A 20234-nucleotide genomic window follows, 5' to 3' on the forward strand; every position below is an offset into this window, starting at 1 on the left:
TTAATTGTGTAACTGGATAAGTGAAGTTGAAAAGGAGTGAGTCAGAAATGAACTCACTGGGTTGTGCTAGAAATAAGAGGAAAGTGTTCCTATTTAAATTATGTGCTTTTATCCTGGAACTAGCTCTTGCAGACTAGGCTGGCCTCGAACTAACAAAGATCTGCCTGTCTTGGAGTGCTAGGACTAGGGATTTTTCTTAAGTATAGATGAGGCAGTAAATGACTCAGTACATAAGATTAATAATTTAACTAGTTCTGGAAATACAGCCTTGCTGGTGTCACACACCTTTAGTCTCAGCTCTTGGAGGACAGAAGCAGATGGATCTCAAGTTCAATTCCAGTCTGCTCCACAAAGCGAATTCTGGGATAGCCAGGGCTATTTCACAAAGAAGCCATTTTGCCCCAAAAAGGTGTTAGCATCCCCTACTACCTCTCCCTAGCCCCATAGTATACCATAATTTCTGCAGTGAATATAGCCTACTTGGTTGCATTCTTGGTGAAGGGCAAGGCAATTTATCAGTTGTGTTAAGGAGTTAAACCTAGGCCTCAAGCATGCTGATTGGCATCCAGTCTAAAACAGCTGTTGTTCCACAAGGTAGAACCCATGTAACAGGTTCTTTTTGTTATGCATAACTTTCTGTCGTTTAGACCAAAGGTGTTTTGCAAACACAAGTAAAATGGGAAATGTCCTTCAGAGGACAGGCTTAGAAATTCTGATCCAGTAATTTAAGGTTCTTTTCTCTGGCTGCTAGGACATCATTCACAGGTATAGCCAAAAGAAGAGGGTGAACAGACTACACAGAGCAAAGCCACCTCAAATGAAAACTTGGGAACCTTTTTATTTATAGAACACTAGGTAAATGGTGTCCCTTTAACTGGCTGGTCATGTAGCTCTCAGCTGTTCTTAAGTCAGAATTAAATGTAAGGCTACTAAAACCACTATCGAGTCCTACTAAATGCTGACTTTAATGTTGAAGAGATTCTGGAAGTTAGTTAATACTGGCTGTGAACATTACACTTCTTGGTCTTTGAAGTGCTTAGCTTATGACATCACATCTTAGACCTCTCTTCCCAGCAGTTGATATTCATCCTGTGCTCAGGCTGAAGCTGACCACAGTCTTTGCTCCTGCCAAGACATAACTTACTGTTTTCCTGTGGTCCAGGCTGGCCTTGGACTGAAATTGTATAAAACTGGTTTTTTACTAAGGCAAGGCCTGGCTGGCCTGGCACCAGGCTAGTCTATGTGCCAGCATGACTGGAAAAAATAGGATCTTAAGGTATGTTACATGCATTGCAATACAAGTTCAAATAGTAAAGCACAAAGCACTGCTTATAACCTGTGTTGTGATCAACTCAGATATAAAGTCAATACTTTAAATGACTGCTGCTTATGGGAGGCAGTAGCCAGCCTGCTCATCAGTGGAGTCCACGACAGACTTAAACGAAATGAGAACATTTTTAAAGCTCAACCTGCTTTCTAGGGATGCAGTAACAAAACCAAGCTTTGAGTCTTATGATTGGAAAATTTCAGACATGATTAGATGACTTGGTCACTATAGAAGTGTATATATATAACCTTAAACTGGGTACTTTTTGACATCTGTCCATCATTGAAGTTACCATGGAAGTGTTGCTTGATTATAAGTTCTATAAACTTGATAAAATTGTATAAGTCGTTGACCTTTTAGGTTGCTGGGGTCAACAAAAAATTGCAGTACTAGAACGAAGATGTTAAGCAAAATTTAAATTTTGAAGATTGCTGATCCTCAACCTTTCAAAGTCTGGGATTGTCCCTTAAATGTGATAAAGGTGCTAGAGAAAGCCTGTAAAATTAAGATGTGCCAGACTGGTGCACATACCTTTAATCCCATCATTCAGGAGAGACAGGTGGATCTCTCTCTGAGTTCAAGGCCAGCCTGGTGGTCTATCAGAACTAGTTCCAGAACAGGGCTGTTAAACAGAGAAACCCTGTCTTGAAAACCCTCCCCCCAAAAAAAGGAAAAAAGGGGGGTTAAGATTTAGCTAGATGGTGATGGCACACCCCTTTAGTCCCAGCAGAGAGGCAGGTAGATCTCTTAAATTCAAGGCAGGGCTCCAACAGTTCTCGTGGATGATAGCAAAGACTTGTAAATTTCTAGAAAGCTGTGTCAAGCCAGTTGGTGGGGGTGCACACCCCCCCCCCCCCCAGACAGGGTTTCTCTGTAGCTTTGGTGCCTGTCCCGGAACTAGCTCTTGTAGACCAGTCTGGCCTCGAACTCAGATCCGTCTGCCTCCCAAGTGCTGGGATTAAAGGCGTGTGCCACCACTGCCTGGCTGGGGGTGCACACTTTTAATCCCAGCACTTGGTAGGCAGAGTCAGGTGGATCTCTTGAGTTTGAGTCCAATCTGGTCTGAGTGAATTTCGGGACAGCCAGGGAGACCCTGTCTCAAAAGCACAAGTCAAAACAAAAAGTTATACCAAAAGGTACTAAGTAACTAGCAGTTACCAGTTATAAATTTGATAAACCTCGACATAAAATACTTTGGCAAGTAGCAATTCAGGTTACAAAGACCAGAAAAAAATCCCAAAACAAATGGAACACCCAATCACAAAAATGCAACAGACAGGCCGGGCGGTGGTGGCGCACGCCTTTAATCCCAGCACTTGGGAGGCAGAGGCAGGCGGATCTCTGTGAGTTCGAGACCAGCCTGGTCTACAAGAGCTAGTTCCAGGACAGGCCCCAAAACCACAGAGAAACCCTGTCTTGAAAAACCAAAAAAAAAAAAAAAAAAAAAAAAAAATGCAACAGACACCAAGTTTAAGATTTTTCTTTTTATTCAACTTTAATTTTATATATGGAAGATAATAAATTTATTGGGTCAATAAGTGTTTAAGGTATAAGCTGTAAAAATATATATATATTTGAAACTGTAAAAGATCCAATTTGAAGGTAATAAAAGATTTTACAAATTTTCTGATAAAATTTTTACTTAACACTCAAAATTTAGACTAGAATTCTCCAAAGTCAGATTGACAACTTTTAACGTTGAAATGCTGGTACATAATTTTAAAAAGTTCCCACCACGCAGAAGAAATTTATGCTATTTATTAATGTGTACCATATTGAGGTAAGTTTATGTGTCAACTGGTTTAGTCACCTGCACTATTACTGTAAGTGCACAAATAACCACTGGCTTTCTAAACCATGCAGACAGCTAAGGCAAATTTGCTGTTCTTATGTTAATGGATGTTTTAAACAAAAAGCACAATAAATGTCAAGGTGTAGGGCATGTGAGGTCATGATTTTCTTAAACTTACTGGCAATAAGCTCAATAAGCTTTAAGGTTTTAAGACTTAATTGATTCAACCTAATAAAAACAGTATTTACAAATACACACTTATTCACAAGCATATAAATCAAAATATTGTACAAGAATAAAACTTATGTGCAGTGCAAATTCTCTGTGCCACAGGGTGTTTTTTGTTTTTTTTGTGGTACTAGGAACTAAACCTAGGTAGGGCCTTACATACTAACTAGCCAAATGCTCTTAACCACTGAACTACATTTCCAGACTTCCTTTCAACTTATTTTGAGATAGGAGTTGTTCAGGCTGGCCTTGAACTTATCCTCCTGCCTCTGCCTCCGCCTCCCAAGAAATCAGGATTATAAAAAGTAATCAATGCCAACATTTGGCCTGCCTGAATAAAGATTTCAGGGTCAAAGGCTATATATACCTTAGCATTTTAAGTATGTTCTGGATAATTTCGGTAGGTTACAAAGTTTAATTTCATTTTACCTATTGGATTCCAATGGAAGCATCATAGATTAATTTGGTATTGGAAGAAGATGGAAAGGAGCACCTGGATATACAAGATACAACCTACTAACAGGACAATACATAATTTAAAAGGTAAAATACAAAATTGAAGTCACAGGGAAGGCAGTTACGACTTTTAGATGCTTTTGGAACTGCTGACTACAATTTAGTAGTCACTGAGGCCTCCTTCCAGAAACTATGGCAACATGCAATCTAAGTATTTTAATAAATAGACACACACATACCTACCGCAAGCCCCACACATATACAATCATACACAGTTACTCTTATAGTTGAAATATTTCACTTGTTTTGGGGTTAGGCAAATTTAATTTGCCATTTTCCAGCTCAGCAGCTTCAATAAAACCCAGTTTCTAGAAAGATGACAATATTTCTTATACACATACTGTGAAATCCAAAAATAGTTTTGGTTGTTTTCAGCAGAGGCAGAGAAATAGGTCAGGAACTGAAAATTCCAACATCAATAAACCTCAGGGAGTTGAGTGATATTTTACATTCTGAGATGATTCAGTATGAATTACAGTTTCTTTGTATTTTTATCCCCAAGAGTTACTTCATTGCAGCTTTCACCAAGTCATGATTTGGGGAAAAACTAGAAAGTTTCCAGACAGGATCTATTTCCCCAGTACTCTACCAAAATTTGTGTCTTATTTAAATGAGAGGCGCTCCAAAACATTTCCTGCACCACTCCGCACTCATACTTGGCGGGGCATCGATTTTCTCTAACTTTTCAAGAATCTCTGAAGATAGACTTCTGTATGCAAGTCCATATTCATTGTCAAAAGCCTCTGAAAAACATTTTCAAAAATGCATTGTAATTTTTTAGTCAAAAGCTATGTACTTAAAAACATGAGTCATGTGACACAGATTATTTTTAAATTTTTTTTGGGGGGTGGAATGGAGTAGGGAATACATGTCACAGTGTATGTGTGGAGGTCAGAGGAAAAGTTGAGGGACTCAAGTTTTCTCTATCATGTGGGTCCTGGGGATAAACTTGGTTATCAGGCCTGGTGGCAGACGGCCTCTATCCACTGAGCCATCTCACCTGCTGTTGTTTTAAAACAGTTTTACAGCCCACACTGCCCTCCAACTTGTGATCCTCCAATCTTAGTCCCCACATGCACCAGGCCCAGCTAGAGAGAGTAATCTGTTTTGCTTTTTATTTTTATTTTATTTTATTTTATTTTATTTTATTTTATTTTTTTGGTTTTTCGAGACAGGGTTTCTCTGTGGTTTTGGAGCCTGTCCTGGAACTAGCTCTTGTAGACCAGGCTGGTCTCGAACTCACAGAGATCCGCCTGCCTCTGCCTCCCGAGTGCTGGGATTAAAGGCGTGCGCCACCACCGCCCGGCCCTCTGTTTTGCTTTTTAAAGAAAGGCTTTAGTTTAGCTTATTCCAGAGGGATAGTTCACAATGGTGCAGAAGGCATGGAAAGATGGCAGGGTCGGAAGCTGTCTGATCACATTTCAGCCATTCTAAAGGCAACTATTTACTCATACCAGCTTCATTTTTCTTGTCCCTGTATGCTAGGAATATGGCCTAACACTTCTACCAGCTCCATTAGAAAACAAAACCCCCCTTCAATTTAGAAAATAAAACTGAAGTCTTTTAAATAATTCCCCATTAATCAACTTACCAATATCAATATTTTCTCTTCCAAGAGACACTAATGATAAGAAAAGGATTTCTCTGTATAAACTCCTATAAAAAGAAAGAAATTTTCTGAAGTGGTCAACAACAACAAATAGGCAAATAGCAAACATTGTGCAGATGGAGATTTTGGTTTGGTGACTTTTTAAAATATTTATTATGTATACAATATTCTGTCTACATGTATACCTACAGGCCAGAAGAGAGCACCAGACCTCATTACAGATGGTTGTGAGCCACCGTGTGGTTGCTGGGAATTGAACTCAGCACCTTTGCAAGAGCAGGCAGTGCTCACCATCTCTCCAGCCTTTGGTGATTTCTTTGTGACTAGAGTTTCACTATAGCCCAGGGTGTCCTGAACTCACTTTGCAGTGGAGACTGGCCTCAGACTTCAAAGTGCTGAGATTACAGATACAAACCAGCACATCTGGCAGTATACAGTGAAAACATATCAATTCCATACTTGGTTAGCAGCTCTGTAATTCCTGCTTTCACGTAACACCTTGGGTATGTGTGGCATCTTTGAGGAAGCTGGTTGAAGGGTATGCTAAACTCTGTATGTAAAAAATATCCTATGAGCCACTAACTCCAATTTTAAACTTTTAAAAAGAGTTAATGAGGGTTGGGAGGTGTGACTCAATCACACAGCACTGGCTGAACATGGACAAGACTCCCTGGGTTTGAACACCAGTACCATTGCTCTAGGGCTGTGGACAAGTGGCACTGTGTTTGCCCAGCATACATGAGAGCCAAAGTCTAACCCTTACCTAGCATGGCAAACATCAAACAAATGAGGTGGACCTGTGAGATGAATTTTCTATCATGGTGGAACAAGCACTGTGAGTTCAAGGTCAACCTGGTCTACATACTGAGTTCCAGGTCAGTCATGATTACATAGGGACTTACATCCCAAAAAAGGAGAGGATGCTGGGGGTATTCATAGCGTTTGATATAATTATGCACCCCTCCCCTTTACAATGCTTCCACAACAAAATGCACTTAGTCAAGATGTGAATGTGTACAGATCACAACAACAAGGATGAGGAGAGTAGTTCCACACTTTCCTAAACTGATTCTACATCTAATCTCAAAGTATCCAACAAGAAAAAAATTGTGAGGTCATCACAGGATGGCACAAGTTGTACTTACATGTGTCAAAGTTTAAAAATTCACTGCCTCTGTGTCCCGAGTGCTGGGATTGAAGGTGTGTGTCAAAAGATTTCCAGTGAAGAGGAGAAACATTTCCAAAATGTACCATACACCTTCATCAAGGACTTACCTTGCTAAGATTTAACCTATTCTCTTTGACTGACTCACTGTCAGACATGAACGCATATATTTGAATATACTCATTTCTTTTATAATTACACACCATAAAATGTTAAATTGAGTGGCATCAAGAAAAAGATACTGAGATCATTACCTTTGTCTTTTCACATCTGGCTTCATTTGCTGGGAAAGCAGATTGATGGGTTTCAGAACGTCATTCTGCTGAATACTCTGCCTGATAGTCTCAACTAAAGCGCTGGCTGCCTGCTGCTCCTCTGATGGTTTCTTCTCAGAATCTAAAGAACAAGACATGGAGAGCAGGTTTCCCAAGCAGTAACAAGGTTTCCAGAGCTATGTCATCTTGAGGTCTTCAAAATCACCTCCTATTTGCCAGTAAAAGCATGTGATAATGTGCTTACTAAAACATGTAACCCTCTTCCCTTTTCTCAAACTTACAGCTTCTTCCCTGGGGCTGGGGTGTGCTCCACTATATTCCAGAAACTAGTAGGGAAGGAACAACCTTTATGATTGTGAGTACACCAGAAGGGAACCAGAAGAGAAAAAAATAAAAATCAGAGGCTGGGCAGTGGTGGTACACACCTTTAATCACAGTACTCTGGAGGCAGAGTCTGGTAGATCTCTGAGTTTAAGACCAGCCTGGTCTACAGAGTGAGTTCCAGGAGAGCCAGGACTACACAGAGAAAATATGTCTCAAAAAATCAAAAAGGAAACTCCAAGCTAGGCAGTGGTGGTGCATGTCTTTAATCCCAGCACTCAGGAGACAGAGGCAGGCAGATCTCTGTGAGTTCAAGGCCAGTCTGTAGTCTATGAAGATTGTTCCAGGACAGCCAGAATTATAGAATTATTACACAGAGTAACCCTGTCTCGAAAAACAAAAACAAAAACAAAAAAAAAAAAAGGAAAAAAAAACTCTGTATCTCTCAAAGACCCAGGAACATCAGTGCTGGTACCACTTTCCAGGCTCAAGCAAGCACCTACACGGGATAAATAGTTTGTCCAGCAAATGGAACCCTCCATCTTATAAGTTTTCTAGAATGTTCCAATGAAAGGCTCTGTCTCTTTTGTACAGCCAGGGCACATGTCCATTCCATTCTTACTGGCAATCTCCATTCTTTCCATGGCTAGCCCTGCTCATAGTGATATTTTATATATATATACATGTATATATAATATATATATAAATAAACCTATTTTTTTCCTCCTAGCAACTTGCCTTCTCTGCTTCCTCAAGAAACAGATTCCTGCCGGGCGGTGGTGGCGCACACCTTTAATCTCAGCACTTGGGAGGCAGAGGCAGGCGGATCTCTGTGAGTTCGAGACCAGCCTGGTCTACAAGAGCTAGTTCCAGGACAGGCTCCAAAGCCACAGAGAAACCCTGTCTCGAAAAACCAAAAAAAAAAAAAAAAAAAAAGAAACAGATTCCTGAGGTCTTCAGGATGGTAGTTAGCCAAATGCTTCTTCGGACATAACTCCCATTGAGTATGAGCCCACAGACTCTCAATTCCCCCTCCCTATGTTGTCCCATGCCAACAGGAAGTAGCCCATATATCCAAGAAAGTCGGGATGTTTAGCTGGAATCTCCAGTCCCACTCTAAAGCCTGCCCTCGCAGAAAGACCTCAACTACAGGGTATTTAAGCTGCCCCCTCCTCTAGACCTGCTTCCTTTCCCTGCCTCACCTCCGGGGGACTGGAAAGGTCACACAGGAATGCTTTGCTCAATAAACCTAGTCTTTTTAATTTGGCTTGATCTGGCTTACTGCATAGGTAGAGAAATCTATGATTGGGGGTACAGAAAACCTGTTATCTAGCCTTGACTGTCCTGAACTCACAGAAATCCACCTATCTCTGCCTCTTGAGACCTGGGATTTAAGGAATATTGCTACCAAGCCCAATCCTGTTGTGTCTTAGATTCTCTTTTACTTACTCAAGTTCCTCCATGAGACATATAGAGGTTCTCCTGGTTCCTGGTGAAGGTTGATATTATCCCATAACAGTTGTATATACACAAGTTTGCTGTCCTGGGACAAAGATGATAGAGGAAGCTAAAAGAGATTAATAAAATTAGTTTCTCAAATAAAATTTTAGCAGTAATAAAATTTAATGAGTTTTCTTTTTAACTCTAGACCCAAAATTCTAAGCAAACATTTTAATTTTTATCAATACCTGATGATAAACTGCCTTATGATTTTCTGGCATATAAGTTTAGTTTTTCTGACATTATAAATGGTACAAAGGCATAGGAGAAGTTAGCCATCATTACAACGAAGTCTAGTAAAACACAGTATGAGAGTGTCTATAACTTTACAAGGTAACTTCTTTCAATCACTACCTGCTAAACAATTCAAACTAAAATTTGTAATATTTAAGAAAGACTGTGCTATGCGCCAAGTGTGTTTGGGGCCTGGTGTCTCCCAATGTAAAGTATCATAAAAGTACGTATAAAATGCAGCTCCCTGTCAACAGTGATCCCAATAAGGGCTTTAGGTGGCAGGTCCTGGAGGTGGCCTGAGTGTGATCACTAGTGAGGCATTTACTTTACATAAATTACATAACTTCCCTAACTGTTAACTAATTCTCTGAAAGTTATGGATGAGACTTTTCAAACAAGACAGTGTGCATATTCCAGGAGAGACGATGACACCTGACGATTAAAGCTTCTGTCTAGCCAACTGTGCAGCTAGACAGAGAAACCTGAGTCCAGGCCGTATAGATATACACACGGGAACACTAGGCACAGCTCCAGGAGCTCTATAAGAGAAGATAATCTCTTGGATATCAGTTTTCTCTTCACTGCTGGCTGGGATGTGACTGATAGCCTGAACACAGAAGTCAGTCATCCTGAAGAATAAAGTCTTTTTTTTTTTTTAATATTTATTTATTATGTATACAATATTCTGTCTGTGTGTATGTCTGCAGGCCAGAAGAGGGCACCAAACCTCATTGCAGATGGTTGTGAGCCACCATGTGGTTGCTGGGAATTGAACTCAGGACCTTTGGAAGGGTAGGCAATACTCTTAACCACTGAGCCATCTCTCCAGCCCCCAGAATAGTCTTAAAAATGGAGATCCTATACAGCTTAAAAAAAAAAAAAAAAAAAAAAAAAACAAAACAAAACACATACACACACAAAACAAAACTAGAAGGCTCAGATCCCAACACTGTACCATCCCATCTCGCCTTATCTTACTCATTTTAACTACATTATGCAGTCCAAGTATATAGAAGGTGGTACCTCACCTGCACACCCTCATTACAATGCTCAGAGGTGAGGATAAGTCCTGGCAAGTTGCTAGGAAGGTCCAAACGTCTGAAATACCAAACCAGGTTCCAGAAAATGATTGGATGTTGATTGATGAAAGAGGATGTATGAATGACCTGATCACCTTCATTTTCTAGCAAAGATTCAAGTTCCTTCCGAAGTACTAAAGGACTCAAATAGGGCACAGACACAGGAGGAGGATTGGGCCTTTTTCCTAGATGGTCCTTTAAAAATATATAAAAAATGGACATTATTTAATTCTGTATGTTTGCCAGTACTCTGCAGTGAGATTATCTTTTCTATGCTGTTTAAATTGTATTTCAGGATGATTACTATCTGTAGCAAACTATGCTAATGAACGGAAGCAAACAATGTCACTAGATTATGCTTAAGCTAAATCATTACCGGAAAAAATTAATTAACATCAGTAAACTCTTTAAATAAATATAACAAAATAGTTTTGCTTTGGTTTTTCAAGATAGGGTTTCTCTGTGTAGCCCTGGCTGTCTTGGAACTAGCTTTGTAGACTAGGCTGGCCTCAAACTCAAAGATTTGCCTGCCTCTGTCTTCCAAGTATTGGGATTCAAGGCATGCACCACCACTTCCCTGCAAATGCCTTATTTATTTTTATTTTATGTGCACATTTGTCTGTGTGAAGGTATCAGATCACCTACTACTGGAATTACACACAGTTGTGAGCTATCATGTGGATGCTGAGAATTGAACTCAGGACCTCTGGAAGAGCAGCCAGTGCTCTTAACTGCTGAGCATCTCTCCAGCGCCAAAAGACTTTAAAGACTTAAAAAACAAAACAAAACTGTGACAGTTATTGTTGTGACTATGACAACTCTAAAAGATAGGATAACTGGTTTTTTTCTTTGTTAGCTAGGAGTGGTGGCTGACAAAGACAGAAGTATTGCTTCAAGTTTGAGGCCAATGCAATCAATATATTGAACTCAGGGTCAGCTTGGGCTATATAATGAAAAGTTGTTTAAAAAAAAAAAAAATCCAGGGCTGGAGAGATGGCTCAGAGGTTGAGAGCACTGACTGCTCTTCCAGAGGTCCTGAGTTCAATTCCAGCAACCACATGGTGGCTCATAACCATCTGTAATGGGGTCTAGTGCCCTCTTCGGCCTGCAGGGATACACACAGACAGAATATTGTATACATAATAAATATTTAAATCTTAAAAAAAAAAAATCCAACATGAAACCCCACAACTTCAAGATGGCTATTCCAAACACTGAGAAGTAAGTTCACTGAGATGTTAGACTGGATCTGGTTAATTTTGGTGTCTGATATTTTTTATTTCCAAGTTTTTAAAATAAAGTTAATTTAAGAAAAAAAATTAAAGCTGGGCGGTGGTGGCGCACACCTTTAATCCCAGCACTCGGGAGGCAGAGGCAGGTGGATCTCTGTGAGTTCGAGGCCAGCCTGGTCTACAAGAGCTAGTTCCAGGACAGGCACCAAAAACTACAGAGAAACCCTGTCTCGAAAATCAAAAAAAGAAAAGAAAAAAGAAAAAAAATTAAAACCAAACAAAACATACCCTACAGCTAACCAAGCTTCTAGACTGTAAAGCTCCAGACTGTGGGAACCCCCCTAGTAGTTAAGACAAAGAGTACAGCAGTTTGGGTTTTTTTGTTGTTGTTTATTTGTTTGTTTTCAAGACAGCATTTCTCTGTAGCTTTGGAGTCTGTCCTGGAAATAGCTCTTATAGACCAGGCTGGCCTTGAACTCTCAGAGATCCGCCTTTTGAGTGCTAGGATTAAAGGCCTGCGTCACCACCATCTGGCTTTTCAGCTGTTTTTTAAAAATGATTTATTTATTTTTATTGCATTGGCGTTTTGCCTGCAGGTATGTTTGTCTGTGTGAGGGTTTTGGATCCCCTGGAGGTGGAGTTACAGGCAGTTCTGAGCTGCCGTGTGGGTGCTATTAATTGAACCTAGGTCCTCTGAAAGAACAGCCTGAGCCATCTCTTCAGTCCCCAATGGATCTAGTTTTATCAACAAACAAATTATGAGAAGAAGAAAAAAGGAGTCTACAATTTAAAAACTAAGGTTTACCAACCAATTGAAAGGCATAAACTTTACTTCACCCTGATGCCTAAAAATCACACTCTACCCCCCCCACATTTGACCCTGCTATAACGGCGGAAAGTCAGAACAGAGACTGATGACTGATGACTACCTGGTTTGGGGTATGATAGTAACATTGTGATTATGTCTGTTAAAACCATTTACAGATATTTGCTGAAATAATCACACATAGCATAATGTTGTTTGAAACTGCCTTCAAAATAATCTAGGCATAGAAAAGTGAATGAAGACGTGGTGTAGGAGGGTCTTCTTTCTATGTGTTGCTTTCATTGGCTGAATAAAGAAAACTGCCTTGGCCTTTGATAGGGCAGCCCTTAGATGGGCGGAGAATACAGAACAGAATTCTGGGAGGAAGAAGGCAATGTGGCAGATGCCATGGCTCTCCTCTCCTAGATGGATGCTGGTTAGACTCATGCCGGTAAGCCACAGTCAAGTGGCAATACACATTAATGGAGATGAGTTAAACTAATATGTGAGAGTTAGCCAATAAGAGGTTAGAACTAATGGGCCAGGCAGCAATTTAAATAATACAGATCTCCGTGTGATTATTTCGGGCATAAACTAGCCGGGTGGCGAGGATGCAGCCTGCTGCTCCTCGTTACAACAAAGACGTGCATGGAAGAATGGTCGCCAGCTGGAAACAGGACTTACTTAGCGGAGCTGGGTATGGTAGTATACACACTATCACATTGTTGAGACCTTGTCATTTTTAAAAAATTTCCATATTAAAAAAATAGTTGAAGCTAGGTATGGTAGCACATGCCTGTAATCCCAGCATTTGGAGATAGAAGCCTGAGGATACCCACAAGTTTGAAGGCCACCTCATCTCACAGTGACTAGGGCAGTTGGAGCTACAAAGCAAGACTATGTCTCAAAAAGTCAGAGTGCACACACATACGCAAGTAATGTTAAGTCTTAAAAGGTTTTGGTTTCTTTATGGACTTTTTGGGACAGGCTGACCTTGAACTTGCCATCTCCTGAATATAAGTATGTAGCATCATACCTGGCAAAGGTTTATGTTCCTATGTATGTGTGCACATGGAGCCCAAAGTTTGACACTCTCTACTTTATTTGTGAGACAAAGTCTCTCACAGGTTCAGGGATCGTCCTGCCTCCATCTACAGGGTGTTTGGATTACTAGGCATGTACCATCGTATGTGGCTTTTTCCATCGGTGAGTGCAGGAGATCTGACCTCAAGTCCTCACACTTGTGCAGCAGCATTTAAATGGCTGAGCCATCATCTCCCCAGCAAGCCAGGGTCTTATATGTAGTTCTGCTGGCCTTGAACTCCCTGGGTAGCTTACTTTAATCTGTCTCAGTCTCTTGAATGCCGGAAATACAGGTGTGAGACACCAAAAATACTGTACCTATCACTTTTCACATGATATCATGAAATTATGGAGTGTTCCTTAATTACAAGAGTATACAGTATGACTACAATGATACATACCACATCTTCTTGCAGACTGTTTGGAAGACTAACTGTTGAAATGCCATGAAATGGTCGCTGGGAGAAGTCAATGTTTTGCAAAGGACCTCCAACGCTGTGACTTCGAGTCAAAGACACATTTCGTTTAGATAAACTATTAGGCACAGATGAAATTTTCGCACTTTGGACATCAACACTGGTTTTCTTTATTTCATCACTTAAAAAAAATGAAGCAATGCAGTTAAGTCATGAAAAAAAAACTGAAATATAGAGAGGTACAGTATTTTCTACAGTGAATTTAAATGTCCTGAATCACCTGAGAATTGGTATCCGTTAAGAATTAAATGTGGGGCTGGAGAGACGGCTCAGTGGTTAAGAGCACTGGCTGCTCTTCCAGAGGTCCTGAGTTCAATTCCCAGCAACCATAAGGTAACTCACAGCCATCTACAGTGGTGTCTTATGCCCTCTTCTGGCATAAAGGCATACATGCAGATAGAGCACTCATATACATAAATAAATATTTAAAAAAAGAATGAAATGGGAAGCTGGAGGTGTGGCTCAGTGGTAGAGCACTTGGCACCCATGTGAGTACGGTCATTCAATTTCCACCATGCCTCTCGCCATACAACAAATAAACATTTCCCAAGCATTTCAAATGCTGGTCAGGTAATTAACTGGAGAGGAATGTAAGAGGACATGATATAAGTTAAAAAAAAATAAGGTGCCTATTCGGTTGCTTTATTCAAACATCATTTCATCTTTATTAAACAAAATCTCAAATAAGTACTCATCAATGTATGTAAATACAAGTTTGCTGAGAGGCATTTAATTTCTACCAGGCCACGATCTAACTGAGAACAGAGACAGGATCTGATTTACATTGGCAAGGGGCAGGGACAGGACAGGGTCTCATTGATGAGCACAGATTGGCCTTGAACTTGGAAATCTCCCTCCCTCAGACAGCTAGCTGTGCATCTCCAAGCCCAGCCAGACTGTCTTTAAATATAGACTGTTTACAGGAATACCTCATTTCCGACAGTGAACTCTGTGCACCCTGTGGTACCTTGATTCGACTGTATAGCTTGCTTCTTCTATTATGGTCTGGCTGTGTTTTGAGAAATCCATAAAGCTGATCAAGTCAGGTTCTGCTGAACTGGACACAGGTTTGTGCTCTGAGGGCTCATTTGCCGATGGAATGCTGCCACTTTGCAAACTGTCACCAGACGTACTTGGTTTCAGGAAAAAGCTAAATAAGGAACGCAAAAGAAGAGGAAGAAAGAAAAAGTCTTTTAAAAAATCCCTTTCTCCATAAATGATTTATACACATAAGTTTTTTTTTTTGTTGTTGTTTTTTTTGTTTTTTTTGTTTTTTCGAGACAGGGTTTCTCTGTGGCTTTGGAGCCTGTCCTGGAACTAGCTCTGTAGACCAGGCTGGTCTCGAACTCACAGAGATCTGCCTGCCTCTGCCTCCCGAGTGCTGGGATTAAAGGCGTGCGCCACCATCGCCCGGCTTATACACATAATTTTTGAATGTGGTAAATATTTCAATATTTTTCTGTTGGTTTATGGAACTTTGAACTGTTTTTGAATAATGACAATTGAAAGATCTTCACTGAACTGTAAAAAAAGAAAATCCTTGAGCCAAGGTTAGCTCAGTGAGTAAACAGGCTTGCTATGCAAAGACTGAGTCCCTGAGTTGGATCCCTGAATCCTAAAGAAGAGAACCAACTCCAGAGGATGTTGGCCTGCGATCTCCACACACACACTTCTTTCCGCACATATAAAACATACGCCCATACCCACAATACTTATTTTTCAAAGCAGGGCCTTATTATGTAGCCCTGGCTGGTCTGGAACAGTATGTAGACCAGGCTGGCCTTCAACTCCAAATCACAATCATCTTCCAGCTTCTGCCTCCCAAATACTAGAATAAATGTGTGTGTGATCAATTCTTTTTTTTTCCCCAATCCCTAAGTCCTCAAATGATCTTACTTAGAATTACTGCTTTATAATAAAATAGCCATTAGCTGGAAATCCACAGGGATCTGTTCCCTACTCAGACACACACTCTCCACTCCTCCCACTTTTCCATCCTAAGATCTTCAAAGGAGAGGAATACTGTCCTGACTTCCAACACATGAAAGCAAACAATGAAAAAAGAAAACAAAATATTTCCTAAGTTAAATACATATAAAATAAGCAAGTCTAAAAAAATCTGTTTAAATAAAAATTTAGTAGAGGCATGCTAGCACAAGCATTTAATCTGAGAAAGTGGAGGCTGAGCCAGGGAGACCTGAGTTCAAGTTCAACTTGTGCTACCTGGATCTGACTTTAAAAACTCCCAAACCAGGGGACTGGAGAGACTTAAGAGCACTGGCTGCTCTTCCAGAGGTCCTAAGTTCAACTCCCAGGAACCACATGGTGGCTTATTACAGATAGCATAACCATCTATAATAAGATCTGCATACATGTATACAGATCTCTGTATTCATAATAAATTATATATATATATATATATATATATATATATATATATATATATATATATATATATATATATATATAAAACAAACAAACAAGGGCTGGAGAGATGGCTCAGAGGTTAAGAGCAGTGCCTGCTCTTCCAAAGGTCCTGAGTTCAATTCCCAGCAACCACATGGTGGCTCACAACCATCTGTAATGAGGTCTGGTGCCCTCTTCTGGCCAGCAGGCATACACACAGACAGAATATTGTATACATAATAAATAAGTAAATATTAAAAAAAAAAACAACAACAAACTTCCAAACCAAACCTAGGATGTGGTTGGCAGAAGCAAGCAGGCTTGAAGGCTGGCTCCAGTAGCATCATGTTTCATGCTGACCCTGTGGGGCAAGGTGCTCCACACTTCTAATACCAGGAGCTAATCTATGTTCATCTTTAATTGCTCACAATACCCCTAGACCTCCATATCTGTCCTTATTTTCATCTTCTCTTTCCTTCTTTCCCTGGTTAGGGACTCTGTGATGGTAGTGCCATGCAAAGAATATTATTATCTGAGGTAATACTGTTTTACTCTAGGTAAGGATTTGATTCCCACTAATGTAAACATTTATTCTTCGAATGATATATTTTAAATTTGCCCAGTTCATTGTATGTAATGCCGAATTGTAGTTAATGATATTCACATTTAAATTAAGAAGTACATTAACATCTTCACCTTGTTATTTGATTCAAAATATTTTAATTTTACTTATTATTAATGTGTTTATGAATGTGATGTGTGACCTTGGAGATCAAAGCTAGGTCATCAGATGTGAAACATGAAGGTCATTGTGCTCACAAATAAACACTAGGGGTACTAGAAATGTTAAACACACAGGTTTTGTCTCTTCAGAGAGAAATATAACCTGTTTCCATCCAGAAGGCTGGGAGTAGATGTAGTCAACAGTCTGGTGACCTCTGTGCTATTTGTCAGGCCATACCAGATTCAGACCCTTAGAGTAAGCTTGTCAATCTATAGACCCATCTTTATCGAATATGTCACATGTACTTTACAGAGTTTGAATATACTCATGTCTTAAGCTTTATTGTATACACAGAACTGAGTTATTTATCAACAGGAAAAATTTCAACAAATTTATATTATATATACCTAAAAAAAACCCTACTTTGGGGTAGAGTCCCAAGGTCTGACTCAACAATGACTACTTAGAACTCTGCTGGCTATAGCGGTCACAGAGACACCTACACTTGGGGCTTCAAAAACATTAGTGGCTCAGGCTTTCCAGATACAAAAAACAGTGTGGAGAAAATATAAACATGATGCTCTCTGCACAAGTGGCTTTCAATGCTTGCAGAACCCTTCTAAGTCCATCCCTTAGTATTTGATTCCAAAGAGACAAGCCCTATTGAACTAGGCAGGCTTGGGCAACAGCACTCTGAGTAGCAAGGCAGTATTGAGGAATAAGCAGCATCATACTTAGTGCAGAAGCTGGCCAGTAGGCATAAACAACAGCAGACATCAAGGAATTTCCAGGAAAAGTCAGTGGAGTAACTACTCTCAACCTGTCTAAATCCAAGTTTTCACTGATCAGGGTCTCAGAAGGTATCCCTTTTAGTTTATGAGGGAAGATGGTCAAGGTCCAGACAACAAGAATGCTGAAGGAGAGGATGCTGATAAAGCTACCTCCAACAGTCCTACTGAGATGAAGCTAAGACGCAACTTCATCACTTAGTTTTGGGGGTTTACTTCACTTGTTGACAATTTCCACATTCATCCTGCCAACATCTGAAGTCCCTGGCATGGGATCCAACACCCTCTTTTGCCTTGAGTACACATGAACACACAGACACAACTTAAAAAAAAAAAAAAAAAAACAAACACAAAGCAAGTAACAACACTAAAAGCTGTAAAGAAAAATCATTAGTTAATAGCTATAGGCAGACACATCAGAATAACAAATTTGTCACCAGCACCCCTAAAAGTCAGGAAAACAAGGAAAAATATATTCCAACCCTTGGAAGTAAATACTTGTCAACCAAGAGTTCTTTTCCCTGCCCTAAACCAACCAAACAATAAAGCCAACAACAACATGGAGAAGTAAGAACATTTCAAGACGGAGCTGGCTCAGTAGTTAAGAGCACTGGATGCTCTTCCAGAAGACCCAGGTTTGATTCCCAGCATCCATATGGTGGCTTGACAACCATAACTCCAATTCCAGAGGATCCAATGCCCTCTTCCAGCATTGGAGGACACCAGGCACACATGTATGCACAGACATATATACAACCAAAACATTCATATACATAAAAATTAATTAATTAAAAAGGAGAATATCACAAGACAAACACAAGTCAAGGCAATTCATGACAATTAAGCCAGCACTGCAGAAAATTCTTAAGGTAGTGAAGGAAGACAGTTTCACACACAAGAATACAGGATAGAACACACTCCATGAATGCAACAGAACAGAAGAGAACAGCATAGCAAACCAGTGACCATCCAACACTAACAGAAGTGGAAGAATTACCAAGTGACCAGCCAACCAGAACAACAAACATAACCATAAAGAGCAACAAGCCCTTCTCAAATATAACCTTGAGTGCAAATGGTCATAAGTCACCAATTAAAAGACACAGACCAACAGACTGAGTAAAAATCATGATCCAGAGCCAGCAAGATGCCTCAGTGAGAAAAACTGCTAGCTGTAGAGGTCTAAACAATCTGAGTCTGATTCCAGGAACCCACATAAAGAGATATGTGCCCTTCCATGGAAGAATGGATAAAGAAAGTGTGGAATATATACACATTAGAGTACTACTCAGAGGTAAAAAACAATGACTTCTTGAATTTTACATGCAAATGGATGGAAATAGAAAACATTATCCTGAGTGAGAACCTTCATCAGGCAGTGGATGGAGATAGAGACAGAGACCCACATTGGAGCAATGGACTGAGCTCCCAAGGTCCAAATGAGGAACAGAAGGAGAGAGAACATGAGCAAAGAAGTCAAGACCGCAAGGGGGGTACCCACCCACTGAGACGGTGGGGCTGATCTATTAGGAGATCACCAAGGCCAGCTGGACTGGGACTGAAAATGCATGGGATAAAACTGGACTCACTGAATATGGTGGACAATGAGGGCTGCTGAGAAGCCAAGGACAATGGCGCTGAGTTTTGACCCTACTGCGTGTACTGGCTTTGCGGGAGCCTAGCCTGTTTGGATGCTCACCTTCCTAGACCTGGATGGAGCGGGGAGGACCTTGGACTGCCCACAGGGCAGGGAACCCTGACTGCTCTTTGGACTGGAGAGGGAGGGGGGAGGGGGACATGGGGAGGGGGGGAGGGGGAGGGAAAAGGGAGGTGGGGAGGAGGCGGAAATTTTTAATTAAAAAAAAAAATTAATAAAAAAAAAAAAAGAAAGCCGGGCAGTGGTGGCGCACGCCTTTAATCCCAGCACTAGGGAGGCAGAGGCAGGCGGATCTCTGTGAGTTCGAAACCAGCCTGGTCTACAAGAGCTAGTTCCAGGACAGGCTTCAAAACCACAGAGAAACCCTGTCTCGAAAAACCAAAAAGAAAAAAAGAAATTAAAAAAAAAAAAAGAAATATCTTACACACACACACACACACAAATGTAGTGGTGTAAATGAAGGCAGACAGAAATTTTAATAATACATTCAGCTTTAATTGGGAAAGAGACTTACAGAACCCGAGGTTCCAGCGGAGAACAGGAAAGCAGAAGGGGCGGGGGAGAGCACACCAGCAATATTTATTAGTAAAAAATATCCTCAGGCGACCCCGCCCTACAAGCAAGGTGATTGGCTGGGGCTACCCCTACATCTCCCCCTTTTGTCTAAATAAGATAGAGCCAAACCAAATACAACTATATACAATAGAAACAAATAATAAATACACTAAACATTCTATTCCAAGGAGTCTAAATAATGTAGAGAGTAACTACAATTATCTAATCTTCAACTCCGTCAAAGATATGAGAAGGGAATTAATATTATTTAACAAACGAGGGATATTCCAAATGTGCAACAAATGACAGAGACAACTGACTACCTGGGCAATCACCCAAAGTCTCGTTTGCAATGTTGAGTCAACCAACTTTGGCTAAGGCCTAACATAACTGACATACCATTATTAAAGGCAAGAAACTTTCTTAGAACTATCCTACCCTATCTTGGCAAGATAAGACAAT

The 20234-nt window shown here is 40.4% G+C and overlaps 1 protein-coding gene across 4 annotated transcripts in view; it reads right to left on the reverse strand.

Annotated features, from left to right (window-relative positions):
• Positions 1 to 2815: 2815 nt before the first annotated feature.
• Positions 2816 to 20234, reverse strand: part of Dennd4c (DENN domain containing 4C) — a 103550-nt gene continuing 86131 nt past the window's right edge. For 3 of the 4 annotated variants that reach the window (XM_057783802.1, XM_057783803.1, XM_057783801.1), the window contains 7 exons: positions 14610 to 14792; positions 13568 to 13763; positions 9996 to 10241; positions 8683 to 8800; positions 6892 to 7033; positions 5455 to 5519; positions 2816 to 4606 (listed from right to left, as the gene is read on the reverse strand). In XM_057783802.1, the coding sequence (XP_057639785.1) occupies positions 4470 to 4606; positions 5455 to 5519; positions 6892 to 7033; positions 8683 to 8800; positions 9996 to 10241; positions 13568 to 13763; positions 14610 to 14792 (1087 nt within the window). In that variant the 3' untranslated portion in view covers positions 2816 to 4469. The remainder of the gene's footprint in view (positions 4607 to 5454; positions 5520 to 6891; positions 7034 to 8682; positions 8801 to 9995; positions 10242 to 13567; positions 13764 to 14609; positions 14793 to 20234) is intronic. The other variant, XM_057783804.1, reaches the window with a different exon arrangement.

Source organism: Chionomys nivalis, chromosome 11, assembly GCF_950005125.1.
Source record: "Chionomys nivalis chromosome 11, mChiNiv1.1, whole genome shotgun sequence".
Lineage (NCBI taxonomy): Eukaryota > Metazoa > Chordata > Mammalia > Rodentia > Cricetidae > Chionomys > Chionomys nivalis.